The 21,028-nt window shown below is 36.1% G+C and overlaps 1 protein-coding gene across 3 annotated transcripts in view; it reads right to left on the reverse strand.

Moving 5' to 3' along the window:
* Window positions 1–956: 956 nt before the first annotated feature.
* LOC145688175 (uncharacterized) overlaps window positions 957–21,028 on the reverse strand; it is a 49,688-nt gene continuing 29,616 nt past the window's right edge. Inside the window, exon 6 of one of the 3 annotated variants that reach the window (XM_081762037.1) lies at window positions 957–8,278. In XM_081762037.1, the coding sequence (XP_081618163.1) occupies window positions 7,462–8,278 (817 nt within the window). In that variant the 3' untranslated portion in view covers window positions 957–7,461. Of the gene's footprint in view, window positions 8,279–18,081; window positions 18,439–21,028 lie in introns of those variants that run through there. The other 2 variants (XM_081762053.1, XM_081762046.1) reach the window with 2 other exon arrangements.

The following is a 21,028-nucleotide window of genomic DNA, read 5'->3' on the forward strand; positions in this document are numbered from 1 at the left end:
CGGTATAAAAGACCCTGTTTCGCGTTGACGCAAGTGTGTTGCTCGTAATGGAACTATGCTGAAAAATCATGCTACCATTTGTAGCTAACATTGCAAGCTTTCCACTGATATCTGTATCGGTGCTATCTGTCAAACACAAATAAAGGTTATCATCTTGGAGGCATTGGTTATGACAAATTTTGCCGAGCCATGCAAATGCACGTGTTGTATATATGGTAGAGCCGGCCCTGTATATATACATACAGGGTGTCTCAAAAGCTCCCTGACATAGAGTAACTCTTTTATTTCCAGAATTACAACAACATGTAAGAGGGAGAAACCATCTCCAAATATGATTTCAATCTAAAATGAAGGAATGTTTTAAATCGAATGAGCCGTTTGGGCTGTGCGCTCTTTATGCGCCCAATGTTAAATGAAAATTACGTTGTCATTTACCTGGACTCACAACATAAGTGAATGAAGTTACTGTTTGAAATGCTGGCTGGCCATCGACACGTTAGCGTAAAAAACAGTAATTTCATTCACTTATGTTGTGAGTCCAGGTAAATGGCAACGTTGCAGTAGATTGAAAACATCATATTTGGAGACGGTTTCCCCTCTTCCATTTTGCTGTAACTCTGATAATAACAGTTACCCTGTTAGGGGACTTTCGAGACACCCTATATATATGAAAATTGTTGACTAATAATTTTGACGAAGGTAGGATGGATAAGAAGTTCTTAAAAATAATACTGTCCAGGAAATTCTGAAAATCTGTTACCATATCAATACAAAAAGATGCTTAATAGCTCTGCCTGTTAACTTTTTATTCAATTTTTGGTTTTAAATCTTCGTGAAGGTATACAGCTGTGTATCATTTGTGTGATGACCACACTTTGATCTAATAGCAGCTACAGTTACTGTGAGCGTTTACTTTAAAGGAGGAGAAAAAAAGTAAATTTAATATGCATCGGACATTGACTTTGAGAGGGATTGTATTTAATTGAGAACATATCTTAAAAAAATAAATTTATTACAGAAGTGCACTTAAAATACAAAATACTGCTTCGTACTTTACACAATTTACATTATTTATTTAAATAACTTAAATGTACGGTATATCAGTATTAAAATATATTAAGAAATGCTTATACATCAGAGGTTATTATAACTTTTAGTAAATTCGGAATTTGGTCATCTTGAACTCTATATGTATTATTAAAATGAGTGTATACCCCAATAGAGAAAATGTAACGCTTACACAATTTCAATACTTGCCAGATTTGATTAACACCATTTTTCACTTCAACAAATGCATGTGTCTATCGTTTGTCGAATCAGAAGTTGTAACCTACTTATGGCCGGCCTGCCTCCATTACAAATGAATACGAATGCGAATTCTTCAGATCAGCAAATGACTTGGCACCGAACTTGCGAACTGCACAGATGAATGGGAAAAAGCGAATGCGACAGCATCATCTGCAGATCTGTACAATTTTCAGTAACTGAAATGTTTATACTACCGAACACAGCCCACGATAAAAACAAGTCAACTTTAACTGACCCTTCCGAAAGATGTATTTAACCGTCTATGCTAAGTATGTCCCGATACACTGGTAGCTACACTGGAGCCTATACAGTATCAGATGCGCACAATCTGTCGGGATTCATTTGTGGACTTTCCGCCGCTCATTATAACCCCTCAGCAATAGTGAAACGGGCAAAGAGGGTTTAATCGTCACAAAAGCTGCTATGGGTCTCTTAATCCGAAGATGTGCTCAAAGCCCCTGCGGTACATAGTCAGTCAAAACTTTTAAGGAGAATACAGTCTCAGTCCGCTCAAATTCCCAATACAGTGCGCATTGTAAGAATAGCAGGAAAATCCCAACACAGGTAAGTTCCCCGAAACAGAGAAGTTTGGCCATACGAGAAATTATCCCGAAAGGTGTTTTCTTTTCTTTGTTGAGTGAATGAAAAACCAGGAAAAGAACTATTCAAAAATCAAAAGAAGTCAACATTACAATGATATAAATTGAAGAGTAGACTACTATGTAGAACTTTTTCTTTCAAAATGAAGCTTAGCATCCCTTTTCACCACTGTGGCTGTATCAGACGTGGACCTACAGTTTAAAGTAGAATCACACTCTTCCGGGGACCAGATGCGCGAGCTAAACACTGGATCAACGGGGAGCTTGTAGAACTAATTATATTATCTTTTTCAGTTTTTCAGTAGTGAAGCATGTGGAATATACCTGTGTTCAACATCACTGCTACAAAATGAAAATGTACCAACAGGCTCCAGATGTCAAGAGGGGCCTTACTAAATAATAATAGTCCGGAATGAACCGAACTCAGAAGCTCCTAGCGTACAAAACAGACTCTGTTGCCGATCTGAGCCTGTTTCTGTCCCAGTTTGATCCTATATACTGCGATCTTTATTCCTTAAACGATGACCTACTTCTGCACAAAATTCGATTCTGACCCTGCCGGTAGTTACCGAGAAATAAAGTGCCACATACAAGGTAATCCGAACCTTCTCTGGTCGAGCTCCACCAAATATAGCGATATATTCATTATGCGATGACCTACTTGCCATCAAATGTTGTTTAGATCTGGACAGTAGTTTCAAAGAAACAATCCCCTTCCCTCCAACACACAAACACATCATCTTCTCTCTCTCTGAAGTGAAACTATAAGCTTCCGTATGCTTACGTCGGAAGATATAAATTGATTATCTTTCTAGTTATAAGCATTTGTATATTGACCCATTACGCAGCATTATTAGCCAACAATGTTTAACTCATACAATTTATCATTCTTTTCATCACCGAGTCTGTAAGAGATGGAATTGCTGCTTATTCTCGGATTTATATCCAAAGCCCTCACTGACAATCAAATCCGGTACTACGCACACAGAAAAATGTGCGTAGCCACTTGGATAAAGGAACATTATCACCTAAATTTCGATGGAAAAATAGCCAGAGAGCATTGGTGGTTCGTAGATTCCAACTCTAGAACGTTACAAAAATCCTAATCGTGACCAAGAATATGAAAGTGGAGAGAAATTCGAAAATTGTAAAACAGAGAATGCTTAATAACAGTATCCTATTACATTAGACATGTCCTGCTCACTCCTTTACTTTTACCGAAGGAAACCCGACTCATAAAATGAAGCCCGTTAGAATTATTATACGAAGAATTAAAGTCTAGATGTAAACGATTAACCTGAAATACTAAAACTTTTTAGAAGAACGTTTTCGGAACAGAATCACAATGAAAACAGTTCTAAACACAAAGACTTTTCAATATTTAGTTATGACTTCGTTTTATCCGAAAGTTTACACTGATTGATTAAAGATTCAAGGAAACTTTTACCGTAATTTAACAATGTGAAATGAAGTTCATTCGTTTGACATCTAATAACACTTTCTATCGACCTGACACACACAAACAGGTACTTACAAGGGACCACTTCTATTTGGTGAATTCAATTGCTGAAAATGATTGCTAGCACTGCATTCAGCACTAAAAGAAACAGAGAAAAAGAGGGTGTTTAGTGGCAGACCGTATACAGGGTGGAAGATAAATGAGGGCAAAGTGCGAAGATAGAACGTAGACAATGTCTAGAAATGCCATGTTAATTTTGAAACAAGTACAAAAATGAAATGAAATCTTTGAGTTTTACGTCCATGGTTATGCCGGCAAGACTAAAGGAGACGGTGATGATGAGAAATGAATGAAATGGTGGAATGAAGAAAGTGGGAGGAAACGGGAGAACCCCGAGGAAACCCACGCAAACGGTGTTTGTCCACCTCAATGTTCACTTTGCGGGGGCTGTGATCGGACCCGGGATCTCAAGCACCAGAGATGAACGCTCTACCACTGAGCCACCGCGGCCCTTTGAAACGAGCAGAAGGATTGAGGTCAAATGTTGGATATGAGGAATGCATGTAGAGCTCCAGTGAATAGGTGTAATGTGAATCATGAAGGACATCTGAAAAGCCACCATGTTGGACTTAGCGCGAGAAGAATAAAAGGGAAAGGGGTTATGTGACATATGGTTCTTGACGCAGGTCGTCTACTGGAATCAATAGTGGTCAATACAGTTTGAGACTTCTGTAACAGAAGGCGTTCCACGCTATGCCAATGTATCAAGAATGTCGTAAAGGTGACGTGAATGAGGAACTGGAGACCCTGTAGTGCGGTCCATGAGCACGTTGTATTCACGAGGGGTAGAAAGAGATGGAATCGAATCCTGGAACATTAAAAAGAATGTCTGCAACGTGTAACGGAATGAGAAGTAGTTCCACTGAATGAATGCTGGCGTGGTATCTTGCAGTTACTGTTCCATTCAGGGTTCAGATATATTAAGGACCCCCTAAAACAAAACATTTCGGTTGTAACACTGGTGACTCTTCTCAAAATCAGTTACATACAACTGGCAGTTAAACCCTGTTCACATCACGCCTATTAAGTGAAGCTCTACATGCATTCCATATATCCAACATTTGACCTCAATCCCTCTACTCGTTTCAAAATTAACATGGCATTTCTAGACATATTCTACGTTCTATCTTCGCGATTTGCCCTCATTTATCTCCCACCCCGTCTATGGTCTGCCACTAAACACCCGCTTTTCCTGGTTCTTTTGGTGCTGGATTCAGTGCTAGCAATCATTTTCAGCAATTAAATTCACCAAATCGGAATGGTCCCTTGTTAGCAAAGAAAACTAGTGCGGCAAAAACCTCTTTTCCTGGTCCATAAAAAGCGAAATAAGGTCTGTGATCTAGTCAGCTAGGACATAAGTTCTTGAATTGCTGAAAATATGAAATATGGGTTATGTTGGGTAGCTTACCATCAGTTAAGCATTACAGTAAGGGTTTAATAGGAAAGTCGAAAACACTGAAACATAAAGATAATGACTGATTGATTTTCGATATCGATATTCCTGCCATACTTAAAGTAGAGCACTGGGTTAAAAAACAAAAACTGTGAAGAACATACAGTGACGATAAATGTAACAACACGAAAGCAAGATACCGAAGTAAACAACCCTTTTCATGTCCAGAAGTGGGTTTAGATATTTAGACGTGAAGACTTCCAGCGTCAACACGAAACGAAGACGGGATAATCTACTAACTTACCAATCTTACATAAAGTTCATAATCTTCGGAAATCTACAATTTCAAGACTATTTACAATAATAGAATTATCTCCACAGAAAAAGTCTGCTTCACAAGATTTTAATTTTGCATTGCCGATACACATGCTGAATTTGGATGTCACAGTTATTGCTGTTGTCGGAATTTCGGACAAGTCAATAACAACACTGTTTTAATGTCATGGGTGCATCTAACTTATGAAATATTATTTTCTTGTTGCAATTATTATTACAGTAAACAGTATTCACCGGTCTCATACGGTATTAAGTAGAGTACAGAGTAGTATGAACACAACTCCCAGCCTCCGTCTCCACTTTCTTAAATACACTGACTGATTGTCAGTATGATACTGAAATACGAAACCCTAACAAGTTATAATACTTCCGAACAGCTTGTTTTTCAGTGTACACACTCTAACGTACTTCAGATAACAGACCTGACACATATCTTACAATTGGAGTTAGCTGGAACTACAGTAAAAAAATAAATAAAATAAATAAATAAATAACTGTAATATTAATCTTGTTCGTTAGCTCATACATGTACTACTGGAAAATCGACGTGACCTTCCTTGGTTAGCGTACGCGCCTTCGGTGCACAACACGCATGCTTGATTCTCGGTAGGAGCTCATTACTTCCGATTCAACGTAAGTTGTAGATCCATTTCTTATCTAGCCTCGGTACTGAAAGGGATGATAAATTCTAACCCAATCAAACAAGAAACTCTTATGTGCACTACAGGTTTAGTGTACCTTACGGGTATTGACAAGTTTAATTTGCAAGCTGCACAAATAACCTCCCTAACAGTCTCAAAGCTCTGGCTAAACATTACTATTATACGAAACAGCAACAGAATTACAAGTAGTGGATACTGAAACTGAAACACCTGCGCAAATAGCATAGGATGTTCGCCAGGCTCACCAGAGCCATCTAATAAGTTATATTGTACTTTTGGGCGCTGAGTCACGTGTGCAGGTTCTTGGTAGTCACTCCAGTAGAAGTGGTTCGTCAGTGAACGTCAAATCGTGTGTGTAGAGTGGTATAATGGAGGTCATACCCGACTTCAAAGATGCCAGATTGTACAGGCGTCTAGTAGGTGCATCTGTGTCCAAAATTGCAACACTGTGACGTTTCACAAGCTATAGTCACCAGAGTGATTGTACATATGAACAGGAACGAACCATATCCAGGAGGAGCGACTGCAGTGGAAAACGGAAGCTGTCTGAAAGAGACGTTAGGACGCTGACTAGGATTGTTGCACGAAAACGGAAAACCACCGCATAAGTAATCACCACAGAAGTGAATACACACCTCAGAACATGTGTGCACGAAAACAGTTTGTCGATACCTGCATAAAGCCAACATCTACGGCAGGATTACAATACCGAAACTTTTCATCAGTAGCAAAAATGCAGCAAAGCGGGTTCAGTAGTGTTAGAAGCATAAAACCTGGATATTGGATGACATGAAACGTGTCATATTCTCGGATGAGAGCAGCTACACTGTTTTCCAAACAGGGGTAGTGTTCTGAGTCGGATACATATAATTCAGACTGAAATCTTTGAGTTTTATGTCCCACGATTATGCCTGCTAGGCTAAAGGAGACGCTGATGATGAGGAATGAATGAAATGGTAGAATGAAGAAAGTGGAGGAAACGGGAGAACCCCGAGATAACCCACGCACACGGTGTTTGTCCACCACAAAGTCCACTTGGTGCGAGCTGGGATCGAACCAGGGACCTCCTGCACCAAAGGTGAACACTACCACTGAGCCACCGTGGCCCCACAATTCAGACTGCTAGGAACCTACAGTCAAAAATAGAGGCGGGCCCATGATGGTTTGGGGTACAATATCGTGGTAGACTTTGGCCCCCCAAATTGTTCTAAAGAGTCGTGTCATTGCCAAGGACAAGACGATTCTGGAGGACCATTTACATCCTATGGTTCGACACACTCTTCCAGGGCGGTAATGAAGTGTTTCAGGATAACTGCATGAAGTGATTCACACTGCTCAACTTGTCACAGAGTGGTTCAATGAGCATGACAGTGAGGTTGAAAATCTGCCATGGCCCGTTCAATCAGCGAATCTCAACATTATTGAGCCTCTATGGGGTTTGTTAGAGGATCGAGTGAGAAATACTTCCCTTCACCGTGTGCATGTGCTCAACTTGTCACTGCTCTTCAAGAAGAATGGCTGAAAAAATCCCTCTGCAAACAGTGCAGGACCTCTTTCAATCCTTTCCAAGTTGTATTGTGCTGTACTGGCCGCCCCAATACGTTATTAAATACAAATTATGGCTTTCTATCAGATATTTCAGTTTTAATGTCCACTACCTGTCTGCATATTTAATTCACTGCCGTAAGTTTTCTGCTCTTTTTTGTGTGTTACAGAAAAGGACAGAGAATGACTTGCAACGTGTATCTTGAAAGTTGTTCCATTCCTCACATATGACTTTGAACAAACAGGACATTTGACGGGTTTCTCGTCTGTGTGCAACTTTATGTGGTCTCGAAGTGTATCTCTAGAGCGAAATGTCTTATGACAATTACTACATCCATATGGCTTTTCATTCGTATGCATGCGACGGTGAGTGACGAGACGGGACTGAAAACCGAACGATTTACCACAAAATTCACACACATAAGGTTTCTCTTTCAAATGAACTTCCATGTGCCTCTTCAATCCTGCATCCAGGCGAAATTTCTTATCACACAACGTACAAGAAAATGGTTTCAGACCTGTATGCACTGAAATATGTTTCTGCAAATCGTTGTTGTCTCTGCAACTTTTGCTACAAATTTGACAAACATGTTTCTTGTTTACAAAATGTCTTTTTATATGACGAACTAATTTTCTTTCTAAATCGAATCGGTGCCCACAATGAACACAAACATAGGGTTTTGCCGCCAAGGTACGTTCCAAATATTTCTTCTGTTTTTCAGTCAAAGAATGAATAATATTCACAGGTAAACCTGAGGTAACACTTAGATTTCTTGACTGATCTAGGCACGGTGCTTGCACTACATCATCGTTAGTCACACACTGATTTTTATATATCCTATACATACCGCTGGAGTCACAATTATTTTGGTACGTAGTTTCGGAATTTACAACTGTAACTGTCTCATGCAGTACCCTGAAATAATAATAATAATTGCGTTAGAAGTATACAAATGGCAATAACTGGAAAAATTAATACAAAATTTATTGGATAAAAATTAAAAATTAATCCTATGAAAATATAATTCATTATATTAACAAGAATTTTAGGAAAACCAAAAACGGATCAAAAGATTGCGATCTTGGCCAATAATTAGTTTTAAGATCAGGGGTTACAATATTTTTGAACAGTTCCTAAATCGAGTTTTCGTATTTCCTAGGAATATGCACATCATACTGAGTTAACTGATACTTTGGGTTCGGCTACACTATATGTAGTTCTCTAGATATAAGGCCTACAAGAAAATTTTTGAATGAAATACATTGGATCTTTTGATCCAAAAATTGATGTGAGAAAAAAGCAACGGTCCAATTAAAATCAATTTCAAAATTAATTGATCAAAATTAAAACTGAGAGTTTTTATCACTATGCAATGAGAGTTGTCTTCAGTTGTGAAAGTTAACGCACAGATAAGATTATGGGCATGGGAAAATTAGTATACTATTATGAAAAGTTAGTTTTAAAAACTGATAATACTGAAAACAAAACTGATAATTAACAAACAGCATATTAAAAATAACTAAGACATTTACTTTTGCATAGCTTCTCAGAAAAAAAGTTAACATTTTTTAAATTGTAACTAATTTTGTTAACGATTACCAATTTAAAATTAACCCCTAAAAATTATTGATTAAATGAAAAGATTAACAAAATTTTTAACTGATTAATTTGTTATTTTTTTAACGGATTAATTACAAGCCTGTACACGGCGTACATCATTACAACACACAAACGAAGTTTATTCTTTTACACACACAAGAAAATCAGAAAAAATAGCAATTCTACTACAATACACGTTTTGGTCATAAATACCTTGTCTATAAACAATTAATACAGAATTCTGATCCAAAGTAAGCTTCACATAATTCGAAAAGCATTGTCGAGAATGCGGAAAGTTATCTTCTAAACCATTTTAAAACTACCACCAAAACTGAGACTTAGCCAAAGTATTTCACAAAGAAAATAAAATAAGCAGTACCTATTAAATATTCAAGACTATGGATTATGAAGATATTGCACAAATTGTCAAAAATATGAGTTAAATACCTAATGACTTTGTCACAGCTGACACGAAATACAAAAATTTCAATGACTTAAACAAATAACCGGTTTCCATTTTTAAATAGCAAAAAAATAAAAGCGAAATCATGACGGTTTGAACTTGAAAAAAACGGAAATTTCGACAGAATTTATTCAATGAAATTATATATACTCCAAATTAAGTTTAATTCATACCAATTTATCTTGCAAAATTTGGGGAAAAGTGAGATTTGTAACAGAAACCATCTTAAAAAGAATACATTTCCTGTTGGCTACGAGGAGAAAGAAAACCTGCAATGGCGTAGCCAGTAAGGTATTTACCCACCAACCAGATAGTCCGGCGGCGAAACGGATTTTTTTACTTTCATTTCAATGTGGCCTATAGGTTCTTAAATGTGTATCTGAGATAACCTCGAAAGTACAGGCGGCCGGAGCGAGGTGTTGACTATGTTATCTGTTAGTTCCCAAGTCGGCGAAGTGTGGAGTCTCATCTTGACCCCAACTGTTGGGCCATCTATGCTGTCTCGAATAAAGGCGATCTTTAAATTTCACTTTCTAGGTTAGCCATTTGCTCCTTCTTTTATCCCGTGGTATCCACCAAATAAGTTTAATATCCTGCCACTAAAATGTGAGACGTTACAGAGCTCTTTTCTTTCTTTCTTTCTTTCTCTCTCTCTCTCTTGTTTTGTTTTGTTTTCACTTTCCTTGACGACTCTGGTAAAATTGTATTTGTGGTTACTTTTGGATATTATAGTGATATTATTATTTCGTTAAGCAATATTTAATTGGGAAAAAGCACTCACTAATGATTCTGACATAGGAATAGACGGCTAAGAGTCCTTTGCTTTGGAATTTTGCAACTATATAAACAAGTTACCAAGTTAAATTCATATAGTTAAGTAATTACGATTTCGCTCAACAGATGGCAGTACTCTTCAAAAAGATTTTGTTTCTACCAGCAAGTAGTTTGGATTAAACAAGAGTTACATGCTCTAAAAAAAAATTAAAAAAAAAAGTTATAGAATTGAATAGTTTTATGGGATTATGGCTTCGAAATCGTGAAAAAGTTGATATGGGTTAAATTTAGGAAAAATGGGTCGTCAAATATCTTCCGAGGAATTAATGTAACGTTCTGAACCACTATTTGGAAGTATGAGATATTGTTGTTTGGTGTGAATTGTTTCCACATAAAGGAAAAGTAAAATGAAAAAAAAAGAAAACAAAAATTTAAATAATAGTGCTTTCGCGTTGGATGTGTAATTGCAATGGTTACATTGATTGATGGTGCTTAAAAAAAAAAAAAATTACGATCGTGAAAGTGAAGTATAAAATCGGGAAGTTAAGCAGTGTGCTTTTGGGAGGCTATTAAAATGGAAGTTAAACTTGGTGAAGGAGATTCGTAAATTATAATAAAGAAAGGAAATTTTGGGTGGAAATTATTGCAAGATTTAACTCAATCGTTCAGACTGGATAACTATAACGATTTACCTATAACGTGAATTGAGTCAATGGTGAGTTGCTGAGACGGAAATATAATTAACTAAAGCGACAAACACGTGTTCCAATTAAACTGACATTAGAGTGTAAAATAAGTAAATAAATTAATTAAAATTATAATTAATGAATTGGGTTTAACTAGGTCGCATGATTAGTGGTAGAAGTGTGTTATGGTAGAGCAGATCTAACTCACTGCCCTCTTATTGTTCAACTAATCAATAAAGTCAACCTTAGTGACCGTTACAATTAAGTAATTAATAAGATCATAATATATTCCATTAACTACTGAATTTTGTAGTTAAAGTGTACGTATCGATAATTAATGTGAACCGTCCACATTAAATTTAACAAACATCTGTGTTATAAGTCAAATTCTTTCCTGTTTCTTTCAATGTGGAGTCTTGTTCTTCCCGCCAAAAGCTAGAGTGGACCATCGACTGTAGAGGTAGTATAAGGTGGAAATGAAGGGATCTTTTGGTAAGAGACTTTCTGATTAGAATAAATTAGAATATTTATACACAACTGGTAAATTAGAATATTTATCTATTAAGCACAACTGGTTCTTTCTTTCTTCATTCACACTGCGTTTAATAACTATCAATACTTTTTACTCCTTGAAATATTTATACTATGAGGGTCGTTCCGAAAGTAATGCCTCCTATTTTCTTTTCATGGAAACTAATGGAGATACATAAATAATAACAGCACAGCTAAACAAAGCAATATTTCGGCTACAGACTGTCATTTTTCCACATAGTTCCCATCATTCGTTATGCACTTTTGCTACGATGAACCAGAGCCTGCATGCCGCGCTTGTAAAAATCGGAACCAGCTGAAGCTAACCACTTCCTTACAGCTTTGACAACAGCTTTCGAGTCTTAAAAATGTTCGCCACATTCAGCTTTGTACACAATTCTCTGGTCGTTATCCGGCGATCAGCACGGATGAGTTGATCAAGACGCTCTTCATTGCGAGGGTTGACAGCTGTGCAGGGTCGACCAGGCCGTAGCTTGTCATAAACACCCTTTTCACCACTTTGAAAATGCTGTACCCATCGCCTCACATTGCTCACGTCTATTGTATCGCCTTCATAAACCTTTACCAAGCGTCGATGGATATCAATCGGCGCAACTCCTTCAGCAGTGAGGCATTCAATCACACATCGTTGTTTTATACGCACGTCCATATCAGGCTCCGTTTTGGAACACTCGTATGCTGGCGCCAACTACCGCAGAACAACGGGACCAGCTGCAAATAAAAGAGGAAGGCTCAAGCATTAGCACTAAACCAACGACATGAGGCACGGACATACAAAGTCAACACAAAAAAATAGGAGGCATTAACTTCGGAACGACCCTCGTATAAACTATTGGGTTCAATACTGCGAAACTTGTGAAATGAATTGAACTATTCTAAACAAAGGCCTTCTTTTAAGTAGACAGAGTGCTATTTTCTAATTTTGAAGTATTGTGAAATTGTTTTAGTTTTACTGCATTGAGGACTAAATGAAGCAAAAGCATCTTATTTGTTTACATTTGCATTTAAATCAATTGTGTCCTTCCTTGTATATGTGTAGGAGTGTGTGCGAACAAGCACAGGTGTTGTGCTTCCTTTTTTTTTTTTTTTTTAATTATTTTCAGGAATACAGACCCAGATCCTCTGTTCTCACAGTAGCCTTTCTCAACCAGTTCACACGATCTAGAAAGAACGAACTGTTGTGCTTCTCGCAGTGTGCGGCGGGAAGGGTTACAGCATACATTCACAATCTTTACATATTTATAATAATAATAATAATAATAATAATAATAATAATAATAATAATAATAATAATAATAATAATAATAATAATAATAATAATATTATTATTATTATTATTATTATTATTATTATTATTATTATTATTATTATTATTATTATTATTATTATTATTATTGCCTACTTTTTGTCAGTCAGATACTTATGCACTCTTATACAAATTACAGGTAAGATCAAAACTAGAATATGCTTCGGTGATTTGGAACAGCCTAACAAATACTCTCGTCAACAAACCTGAAATGGTCCAAAAGTGCTTTCTTAGTGTTTGTTTTAAGTTAGGATTGGATTATTACTCTAGCACATATGAATATTTGAAAATATACTTTAAATTGGAACCACTGGCTGACAGGAGAAATTTAATTGAGTCTGTATTTGTAGAAAAGTACTTGACAACCGATGTAACTTGGACTATATTTTACAAAATGTGAATTTTAAAGGTCCAATATAGACAGAGGTGTTGATAAAAATTTTATTGGAACCACACGATAGAAAATACATTTTAATCTCTAGACTTTTAACTAACTATAATAGACGCATATCTTGAAATGTGACTTTATTTTAGAATTTTTAATATACCTTAGCAGTTGTTTTATCTTTAATTTTTGACGTCTCAGTGTTTTAGGAATTGACATAAACTACACTGTCAGAGTTTATCTTATTATCAATTCATGTTAATATGTTGATCATTATTTATCACTTTTACTATATTATACTGTTAAAATAACGCTGTAGAATATGACAAAGTACTATATTTTTACTGTATTTCAATTGTTCTCAGCGCGTAAAATGAAGTTTATATTATTATTATTATTATTATTATTATTATTAAAAGTTTTCATACTTTTATTACTTGCACTCCAACATTTCAACATTTCAGAAAAAAAGGCGGCTTCTTTTTGCTACTAATTGTTTTTATTCGACATTTCGGAAGCAAAGAATTGGAATTTTAAAATTTTGGGACACTAAAATCAGTTGAGACAACAGGGAAATAAATCATACTGTTACCATCTCCCCTGAAAGAACTGTCCTAAATCTAACTATACAGCCTACGGAACCTGAGGATTCAATGCCGCTCCACAATTCTTTCTCCTTGGCCAAATAAATCCCAGTTTCTACTTTATGTTTTTATTTCTATGAGATACATCTCGGCATTGTCTTCTTATCTACGCCTAAGCCTTCCTAATGGTCTTTTTCCGACATAGGTTCCTATCACTAAGGCATGGTGCATTTTCAAGTTGCGGGCTGAGGAGAAGACCTTTAGATACGGAGGTTTGCTGTGAACATATTGAATAAGAAGTCGCGAACAAACAAGGGGTGGTCCTCCAGCTTGAGAGTTTGGCGTGATGTTAACAATCTCAACATGTAAGAAAAGGCGCTTGTTCAAAAACGTTTACAGGAGGCTCGGTTCTACAAGGTTTGGGATGAACTAGTGTTGAGGATACGTTAGATAAAATTAGGAGTAGCCTTAAAATTTCAGCAAAAGAAAGACTTGGGTAACTTGGTCACGCGGAAATACACAAGAACAAACCACAGTTCGACTATCAAAAGTAAGAAAATATGTAAACAGCATTAGCTACAAAATCTGAACGATAGAACTGCATAAAATGTCACTGACATAAGGCGGAAAACTTCCAACACTTTTAGAACAATAATAATAATTTTATAAGAGCTAAAGTTATTTCACTTAAAAAACACAATAAAAACACAAATATTCAGGACATGTATAAAGACATCAACAAATGTAAGAAAGGTTATATTTTAAAGAAAGCGGACGGAACAATTCTCACAGAAGGATATAGTATTTTGAATAGGCGGAAATATTTCTGTGGCAATTTGCAAAGCCAAAAAATAATGTTCCTGAAGAAAGTGAAATGCATATAGTAGAATCGTATATTCCAGAGCCTAATCGAACAGAAACTGTCATCAAGAAATTAAAGAAAAACAACAAATCTTCAAGTGTAGACACAATCCCCATGAAGTAAAAATTTAGCTGGAGGAGAAATATTGTGGAATGAGATACACAAACTCACTCTCCTTATCTGGAACAAGGAGGATTGCCATAAGAGTCGAAAGAATCAATCATTGTTCCAATTTACAAGAACGAAACAAAACTCTCTTATCAATAATTATCAAAGTATCTCTGTTTTGTTAACATCCTACAAAATAATCTTCCATTCCGTTAGCAAAATAGACCCCATACGCAGATGATATCATTGGTTTATCAATGCGAATTTAAGAGAAATCGATCAACTATCACCCAGATATTTTACCATTCGCCAAATATTCGAAATGAAATTGGAATACAATATTCTGGTACAATAATTATTTATTGATTCAGAAAAACATACGACTCAGTTAGGAGGAAAACACTGTAGAACATTTTTACCGAATTTGTTATAAGGAAAAAAAAAAGAAAGAAAGAAAAAGAAAAAAACTAGTTAGATTAATAAAATGTGTTTAAATAAAATCAAACTAACTCTAAGTACGGAAATACGTGATCACGAGCTTTCATGTCAAGAACGACATGAAACAAGGACATGCATTGTCACTGTTATTATTTAATTTTGTTCTGTACGATATAAACAAAATCAAAGATATCAACCAGGACTTAGACTGAATAGCACTCACCCAATTATGGTTTATGCTGCTGATGTAAATCTGACAGATGATATGAGAACAACAGAAAGAAATGCAGAGGTTTCATTAAACGCCTACCGGGACATGAGTTTAGAAGTAAATACGGAGAAAACCAAATACACGGAAAGTCGCCGTGACCGAAATACTGCAAGCTATGAATACATTAAAATATCAATTCTTTCGACAAAGTGAACACCTTCAAATATTTAGCATGGACATTAATAGACTGAAACTCAAGCTAGAAATACATATCGCTGAGCGAAGCAATGCTTATTTAAATAAATAAATAAATAAATAAATGTGTATAGTTTCGCCAACTAACTGAACATATTGGCTTCATCAGACAGTAATGTTCAGTTAGTTGTCCAAACTGTTACACATTTATTTTATTTTATTTTATTTATTTATTTTTTTAAATAAGCGTTGCTTTGCTCAGCGATTTGAATTTCTAGTTTGAGTTATTTAAGACAGCACAGCTAGTATGAACTAGATAGACTGAAACCATATCCATGAAGAAATGAAATATCTACTGAAAGCAAAAATTTCGTGTTATCAAATCCGAACACTGTCTTCGCGAATTCTGATGATGAATTTCAAGCATAAAATGTATAGAAGGATACTTATGCTTGTTGTATATTGCGAAATTGGGTTGCTTACTTTGAAGAAAGAACTCAAATTGAAAGTATTTAAAAATAAACTCCTGACGCGAATATGCTGACTCAAGAGAAACAGGAATGGGGAATGTAAAAACTTCATGACGAGGAACCGAGTAATTTATATCGTCTACCTAACATTGTTAGGGTCATTATGTGTAAGAGCATGTCATGTAACCAGAATGGAAGAAAGTAGGAGTACTTTCAAAATTTTAATTGAAAACCCAATGGGGAAAAGATCACTAGGAATACCTAGGCGTAGACAAGAGGACAATATTAAGGTAGAGTTTTAATAAATCTCAGATACTAAGTGTCTAAGAAATACATATTGTAGTAGTTTATTCATACAAACTAATTCATACGTGATCTATTATTTATTTAAATCCAACACTGAACACTAATTCAGTTAACATTAAACGCCACGGATGAGTCATAAACAGAAGCACGTTCTAGGTTCAGTTGGATATTTGTGAATTTTGAAACAAATCTATGTTCCTTTGCAACTAACACATAGTACAAATTACTGAACTGAATTAATACTTCGAGAAATTCTAGAGAATTACCAGAAAGCAATGCATTACTTAAATTACGAATTTTGCGTAGTGACGTTCTATTATTACTATTAATAACATAATAATTCATAGCACTTTTCATTATATTATTTAGTATGATAAATTAGAAGTTATTTTGATATTTAAGTATGCTGAATGTTTATATTAGATACCCTCAGTACGAGGGGCATGTCGAAAGATTTAAGATACTAAAATTCAAATAGCGTTTCCGTATTGAAATGTATCACGTTTAAGCGCATGCTCTTTAGTGGTGAAAGGAATAACTGCAAGGCTGCAGGTTTTGAAAATTAGAGGCTTGGAAGTGTTAGAAGTGTTACTTAGTTTGAACCTTTCAGTCGCCAACAATAGAACTCGAGCGACATAATTTTCATGCAATGAATTTTTACGACTTCAAGTACGATTTAACGCAAGAGCAGTGCCATGATCATTTAGAAAAAAATGATTCAGGAATTCTGCTTCTTCACGAGTAACCGCTTTTCATTGGTTTGTGGAATTTGAACGCAGACTACAAAGCCTGACAGATGAGCATCGCTCTGGGCGTCCTAGCACTGCAGTTACGGATGAAAATGTCGCAGCAGAGAAAAAGGATCGCCATATCACATACGAGGAGATTCAGTCAAACTTGAAAATTGAATCAACTGCAGCCCAGTTCATAAAAAAGATTATCTCGGCCTTTCCAAGCGTTGCAGTCGGTTTGGTCCCACGTGTGCTTACGTCTGCACAAAAAGATGACCGTGTTCAGTAGTGCCGCTATATGCTTAAAAGATTTTCGCAGGAACAAAGTAAAGTACAGACGTTCATAATATAATCACAGTGACGAAAAATGGATTTATATCTACGACCTCGAAACAAAACAGCTGTCGATAGTATGGTGTTTACAAAATGAAACTCCACCTTTAAAAGTAAAACGATCACAGAGTGTGAGTAAAGTTCTAAGACCGGTCATGTAGTAATTATACAATTATATGATCGACATACAGTGACAGCGGAGTGGTTCGTTACTTATTGCCTTCCGAGTGCCTTTGGAGCTTGGACTTCTGCCCACCTAAAATCTCTACTGTCTCACCATGATAATGCACGGCCACACACAGCAGCGAAAACCTGGAGTTTCTACAGGAAAGCGAGTATGTATTCTGCCGCACCTGGCTAATTCTCCAATTTTAGCTCCGTGTGACTTTGTCTTCTTTCTAAAGCTCAAGAAAAAGCTTTGAGAACACCGCTTTCAAACAAGAGGCTATTGCAGCGTATAATAATAATAATAATAATAATAATAATAATAATAATGGAATTACTGATATTCTAAAAAAACTATTTTTTAAAAAAAATCTGACTCGTGGTTTTTTAAGAATGAAAAAGTGTATTGATGCTTGTGGGATCTATTTTGAGAAATTGTAAAAGGTTTTCTGTAAATAAATTAATTTTTCAGAGAGTATCTAAAAACTTTTGGCATGCCCCTCGTACAAAAAATTACGAAGCTTAGTTATGACTTACTTGAAAGAATCTTCCTCTACACCGTAATAGTTCTCATCATACGCTGCGAACGCAGATATATTGTTACCACATTCCTCTTGATAATCCACAGCTGAATTGTTTTCAGTGTTCACTTCAGTAGTTTCGTTGCTTTCATATATGTCGATTGCTCGATTCAACTGTAATGAACTACAATGTAAATCGTTCCGCAAATCTGCCTAAGTCTCACTTCTGTTCATTTTATAATCATCACTAATGAAAGATTTCGATAATTTCATGTTGTTATTTTTGAAGCTTTCTGTATAATCCTTCTTTTTCTTTGGCTACCCAAATTTTACTTGTATTTCTCGATATTTCTGGTTCCAAATGGTTGGATTGGCATGGAATAATCCTATAGTTTATGCAGCACAGAAATATACGCATTAGAAGTTTGTTCAAATATTTTAATTGCAAAATTAAAATTTAGAGCTAAACATTGAAACAAAATCGAAATTAATTTGTGTAGGAGTATCTCAAATAAAAGTAGGTATCAGATTATCGGATTTTCTCGAATGTAAAACTTTTATATATATAGTAATAGGCTCTCTTAAATCAGAGTGCGTCTTAGACTCAATGACATTCATCGCATCTATTACAAGCGTAGATGATGTAACTTTGTAATATGAGATGGCGAATGCACAAAACAACATACCCAACAGAAGTTTGCCAGCGCGAAAAAGTAATATACACTCGCAAATTAACGAGGTAGTTATTAAATCTGTGGAGAGAAATAAGAAAAACTGGTTCTTCAGTAACAAATGATATCATGACACTGAAAACTAATAAAACTGCACGATTCCAAAATGTACTGCAAAATGTGTTGAATACAAGCCATAGTAAGGTTGATCACTTTACGCATCTGTCAAAATCTACCTTCAGAGTTCCAACACAAACTACAAACAATCCAGCGCTGCGTTACTGATCTACGAAACGAAACTAATTGCTTTTTTTGAGTCGAGTTTTGAGTTCCGACTGCGTGGAAAAGATTCTCGCCCTGTTCATTGAACAGTCATTCAAGAAACCTCGCGTTTCTAATACAGTAACGAAAGTAAGGGTGATATCGTCTGGAAGAATGGCAGAGATGATATTGGTGCGGAAAGCGACGACCCGGACGAGGTTATTGACATACAGGGTATCAACTGACTCCTACCAGCAAATTATGCTTTTTCTCAATTTCAGGTGTAAAAAAATGTTATAGTGCCTTACATTTAAGTAAACCCGGTTCCGAATATTTAAATTTGGAATCATTACTGGACAATTCTTTGGAAATAATAATTAAAAATGACTTATATTTTAATATATATCAGGTGGTCTGAAAAGTATTGAGTCTTCTTCGCACGAGATTAGTGTTCAACGGATTAGGGTATGAGTCACAGCGGGTCAGGTCTAACGCCATTCGGCAGCTGACAGTTGAAGCTAGCAGATGTGCAAAAATGGTTTGGATTTCTTATAATCAGTAGTAAAGTATGCCGCCGTAAAAAGAAGTGAACTTGCCGCAAAATTAGTGAACCTGAACTACAGTTTACTGTATTATTTCGATTAATGCGCAATTGCTGCGCACACCCGATGAACTACTAAAATAATAATCATTTTAAGGTGGATCACTAGGTGTTCTCGGTTCTATGCTAAACACTGCTTGAATAGTGCGGCGTTGCCAGGTAGTGTCGAGTGTTTACTGGTGCTAGATAATAAAGGAAGTAATCATGGAATTCTGCATGGATACTTACTGAAGAAATTAGTTTTCGACCCTTGCTGCAATTCACAGCTAAGTTCTGGTTCTCGAACTGCAACGCTAGAATTCAGGAATTAAATGTACAAATTTGGCAACAACGCATTATGGCGTTCTGCGCAAGTTTCTTCTCAAAATCTATTTCCTTAAATATGAATTAATATTTAAATAAAATGTGAAACATAACACGAAGAACGGTCAAACAATATATCTATTTCGTAATAAGATCGTTACTTTTAGAGTACTTTACACATTTCATAAAGCTGAGCACTTCTTGTAAGATCTAAAAGCATGTGCCATCTTGTGTGGTGATTGTAAAACGAATCAAGTTTTCTCTCTCATTTGTTACCTTTTTCGATATCAGAATACATAGCCAAATGAATCAGTATCTTGTGTTGTAGCTGACTTGCTGACTTGTAGCTGAAATATGACTTTACAATATTTATATTATTTGGGGGCCGCGGTGGCTCAGCGGTAGAGCGTTCACCTTTGGTGCTTGGGGTCCCGGGTTCAAACCCTGCTCCCGCCAAGTGGACTTTGTGCTGGACAAACACCGTGTGCGTGGATTTTCTCGGGGTTCTTTCGTTTCCTCCCACTTTCTTCATTCCACCATTTCATTCATCTCTCATCATCACCGTCTCCTTTAGCCTAACCGGCATAACCATGGGACGTAAAATTCACGAATTTAATTCCACTTTATTTCAATATTTATATTACGTAACGTTTCATTGAGCAGTAGTTAAGGGAATGAGCTAAAATATGTACTGACTTCCGGGTGGTGATCCACCTTAAGTAGCAGTACAATTTTCAAACGTATTTATTAAATGAATACAACCTATTGTAATTTTCAGAGAAATAGCAGCTAAAACTACAATACTGCCGGTCTTTCTTTTCATAAGTACTTCTTTAGTATGTGTATTGACACGCCATCATTTGTTTTATATCAGTTATCAATGGCTAACTGGTCAAGTTTAAAATCCCTTCCATCACCGTGGCTATATAAGACGAGACTAGTGCTTAAAGTAGATTTCGAACATTACCTCGGTTTACATGCGAAGCAAACACTCCGTTGGCGATAGAATGAGGGACTTCACACACAGAAAAAAAGCGTGAGTTAGCCACTTGGATACAACGAAGCACTGTCAGCTCGATTTTAATGACAAAATATGCGAATATTTGTGGCATGTTACAGCATTCCTTAATCGTGACCAAA

Source organism: Thermobia domestica, chromosome 1 (genome assembly GCF_964235325.1).
Source record: "Thermobia domestica chromosome 1, izTheDome1.hap1.1, whole genome shotgun sequence".
NCBI lineage: Eukaryota > Metazoa > Arthropoda > Insecta > Zygentoma > Lepismatidae > Thermobia > Thermobia domestica.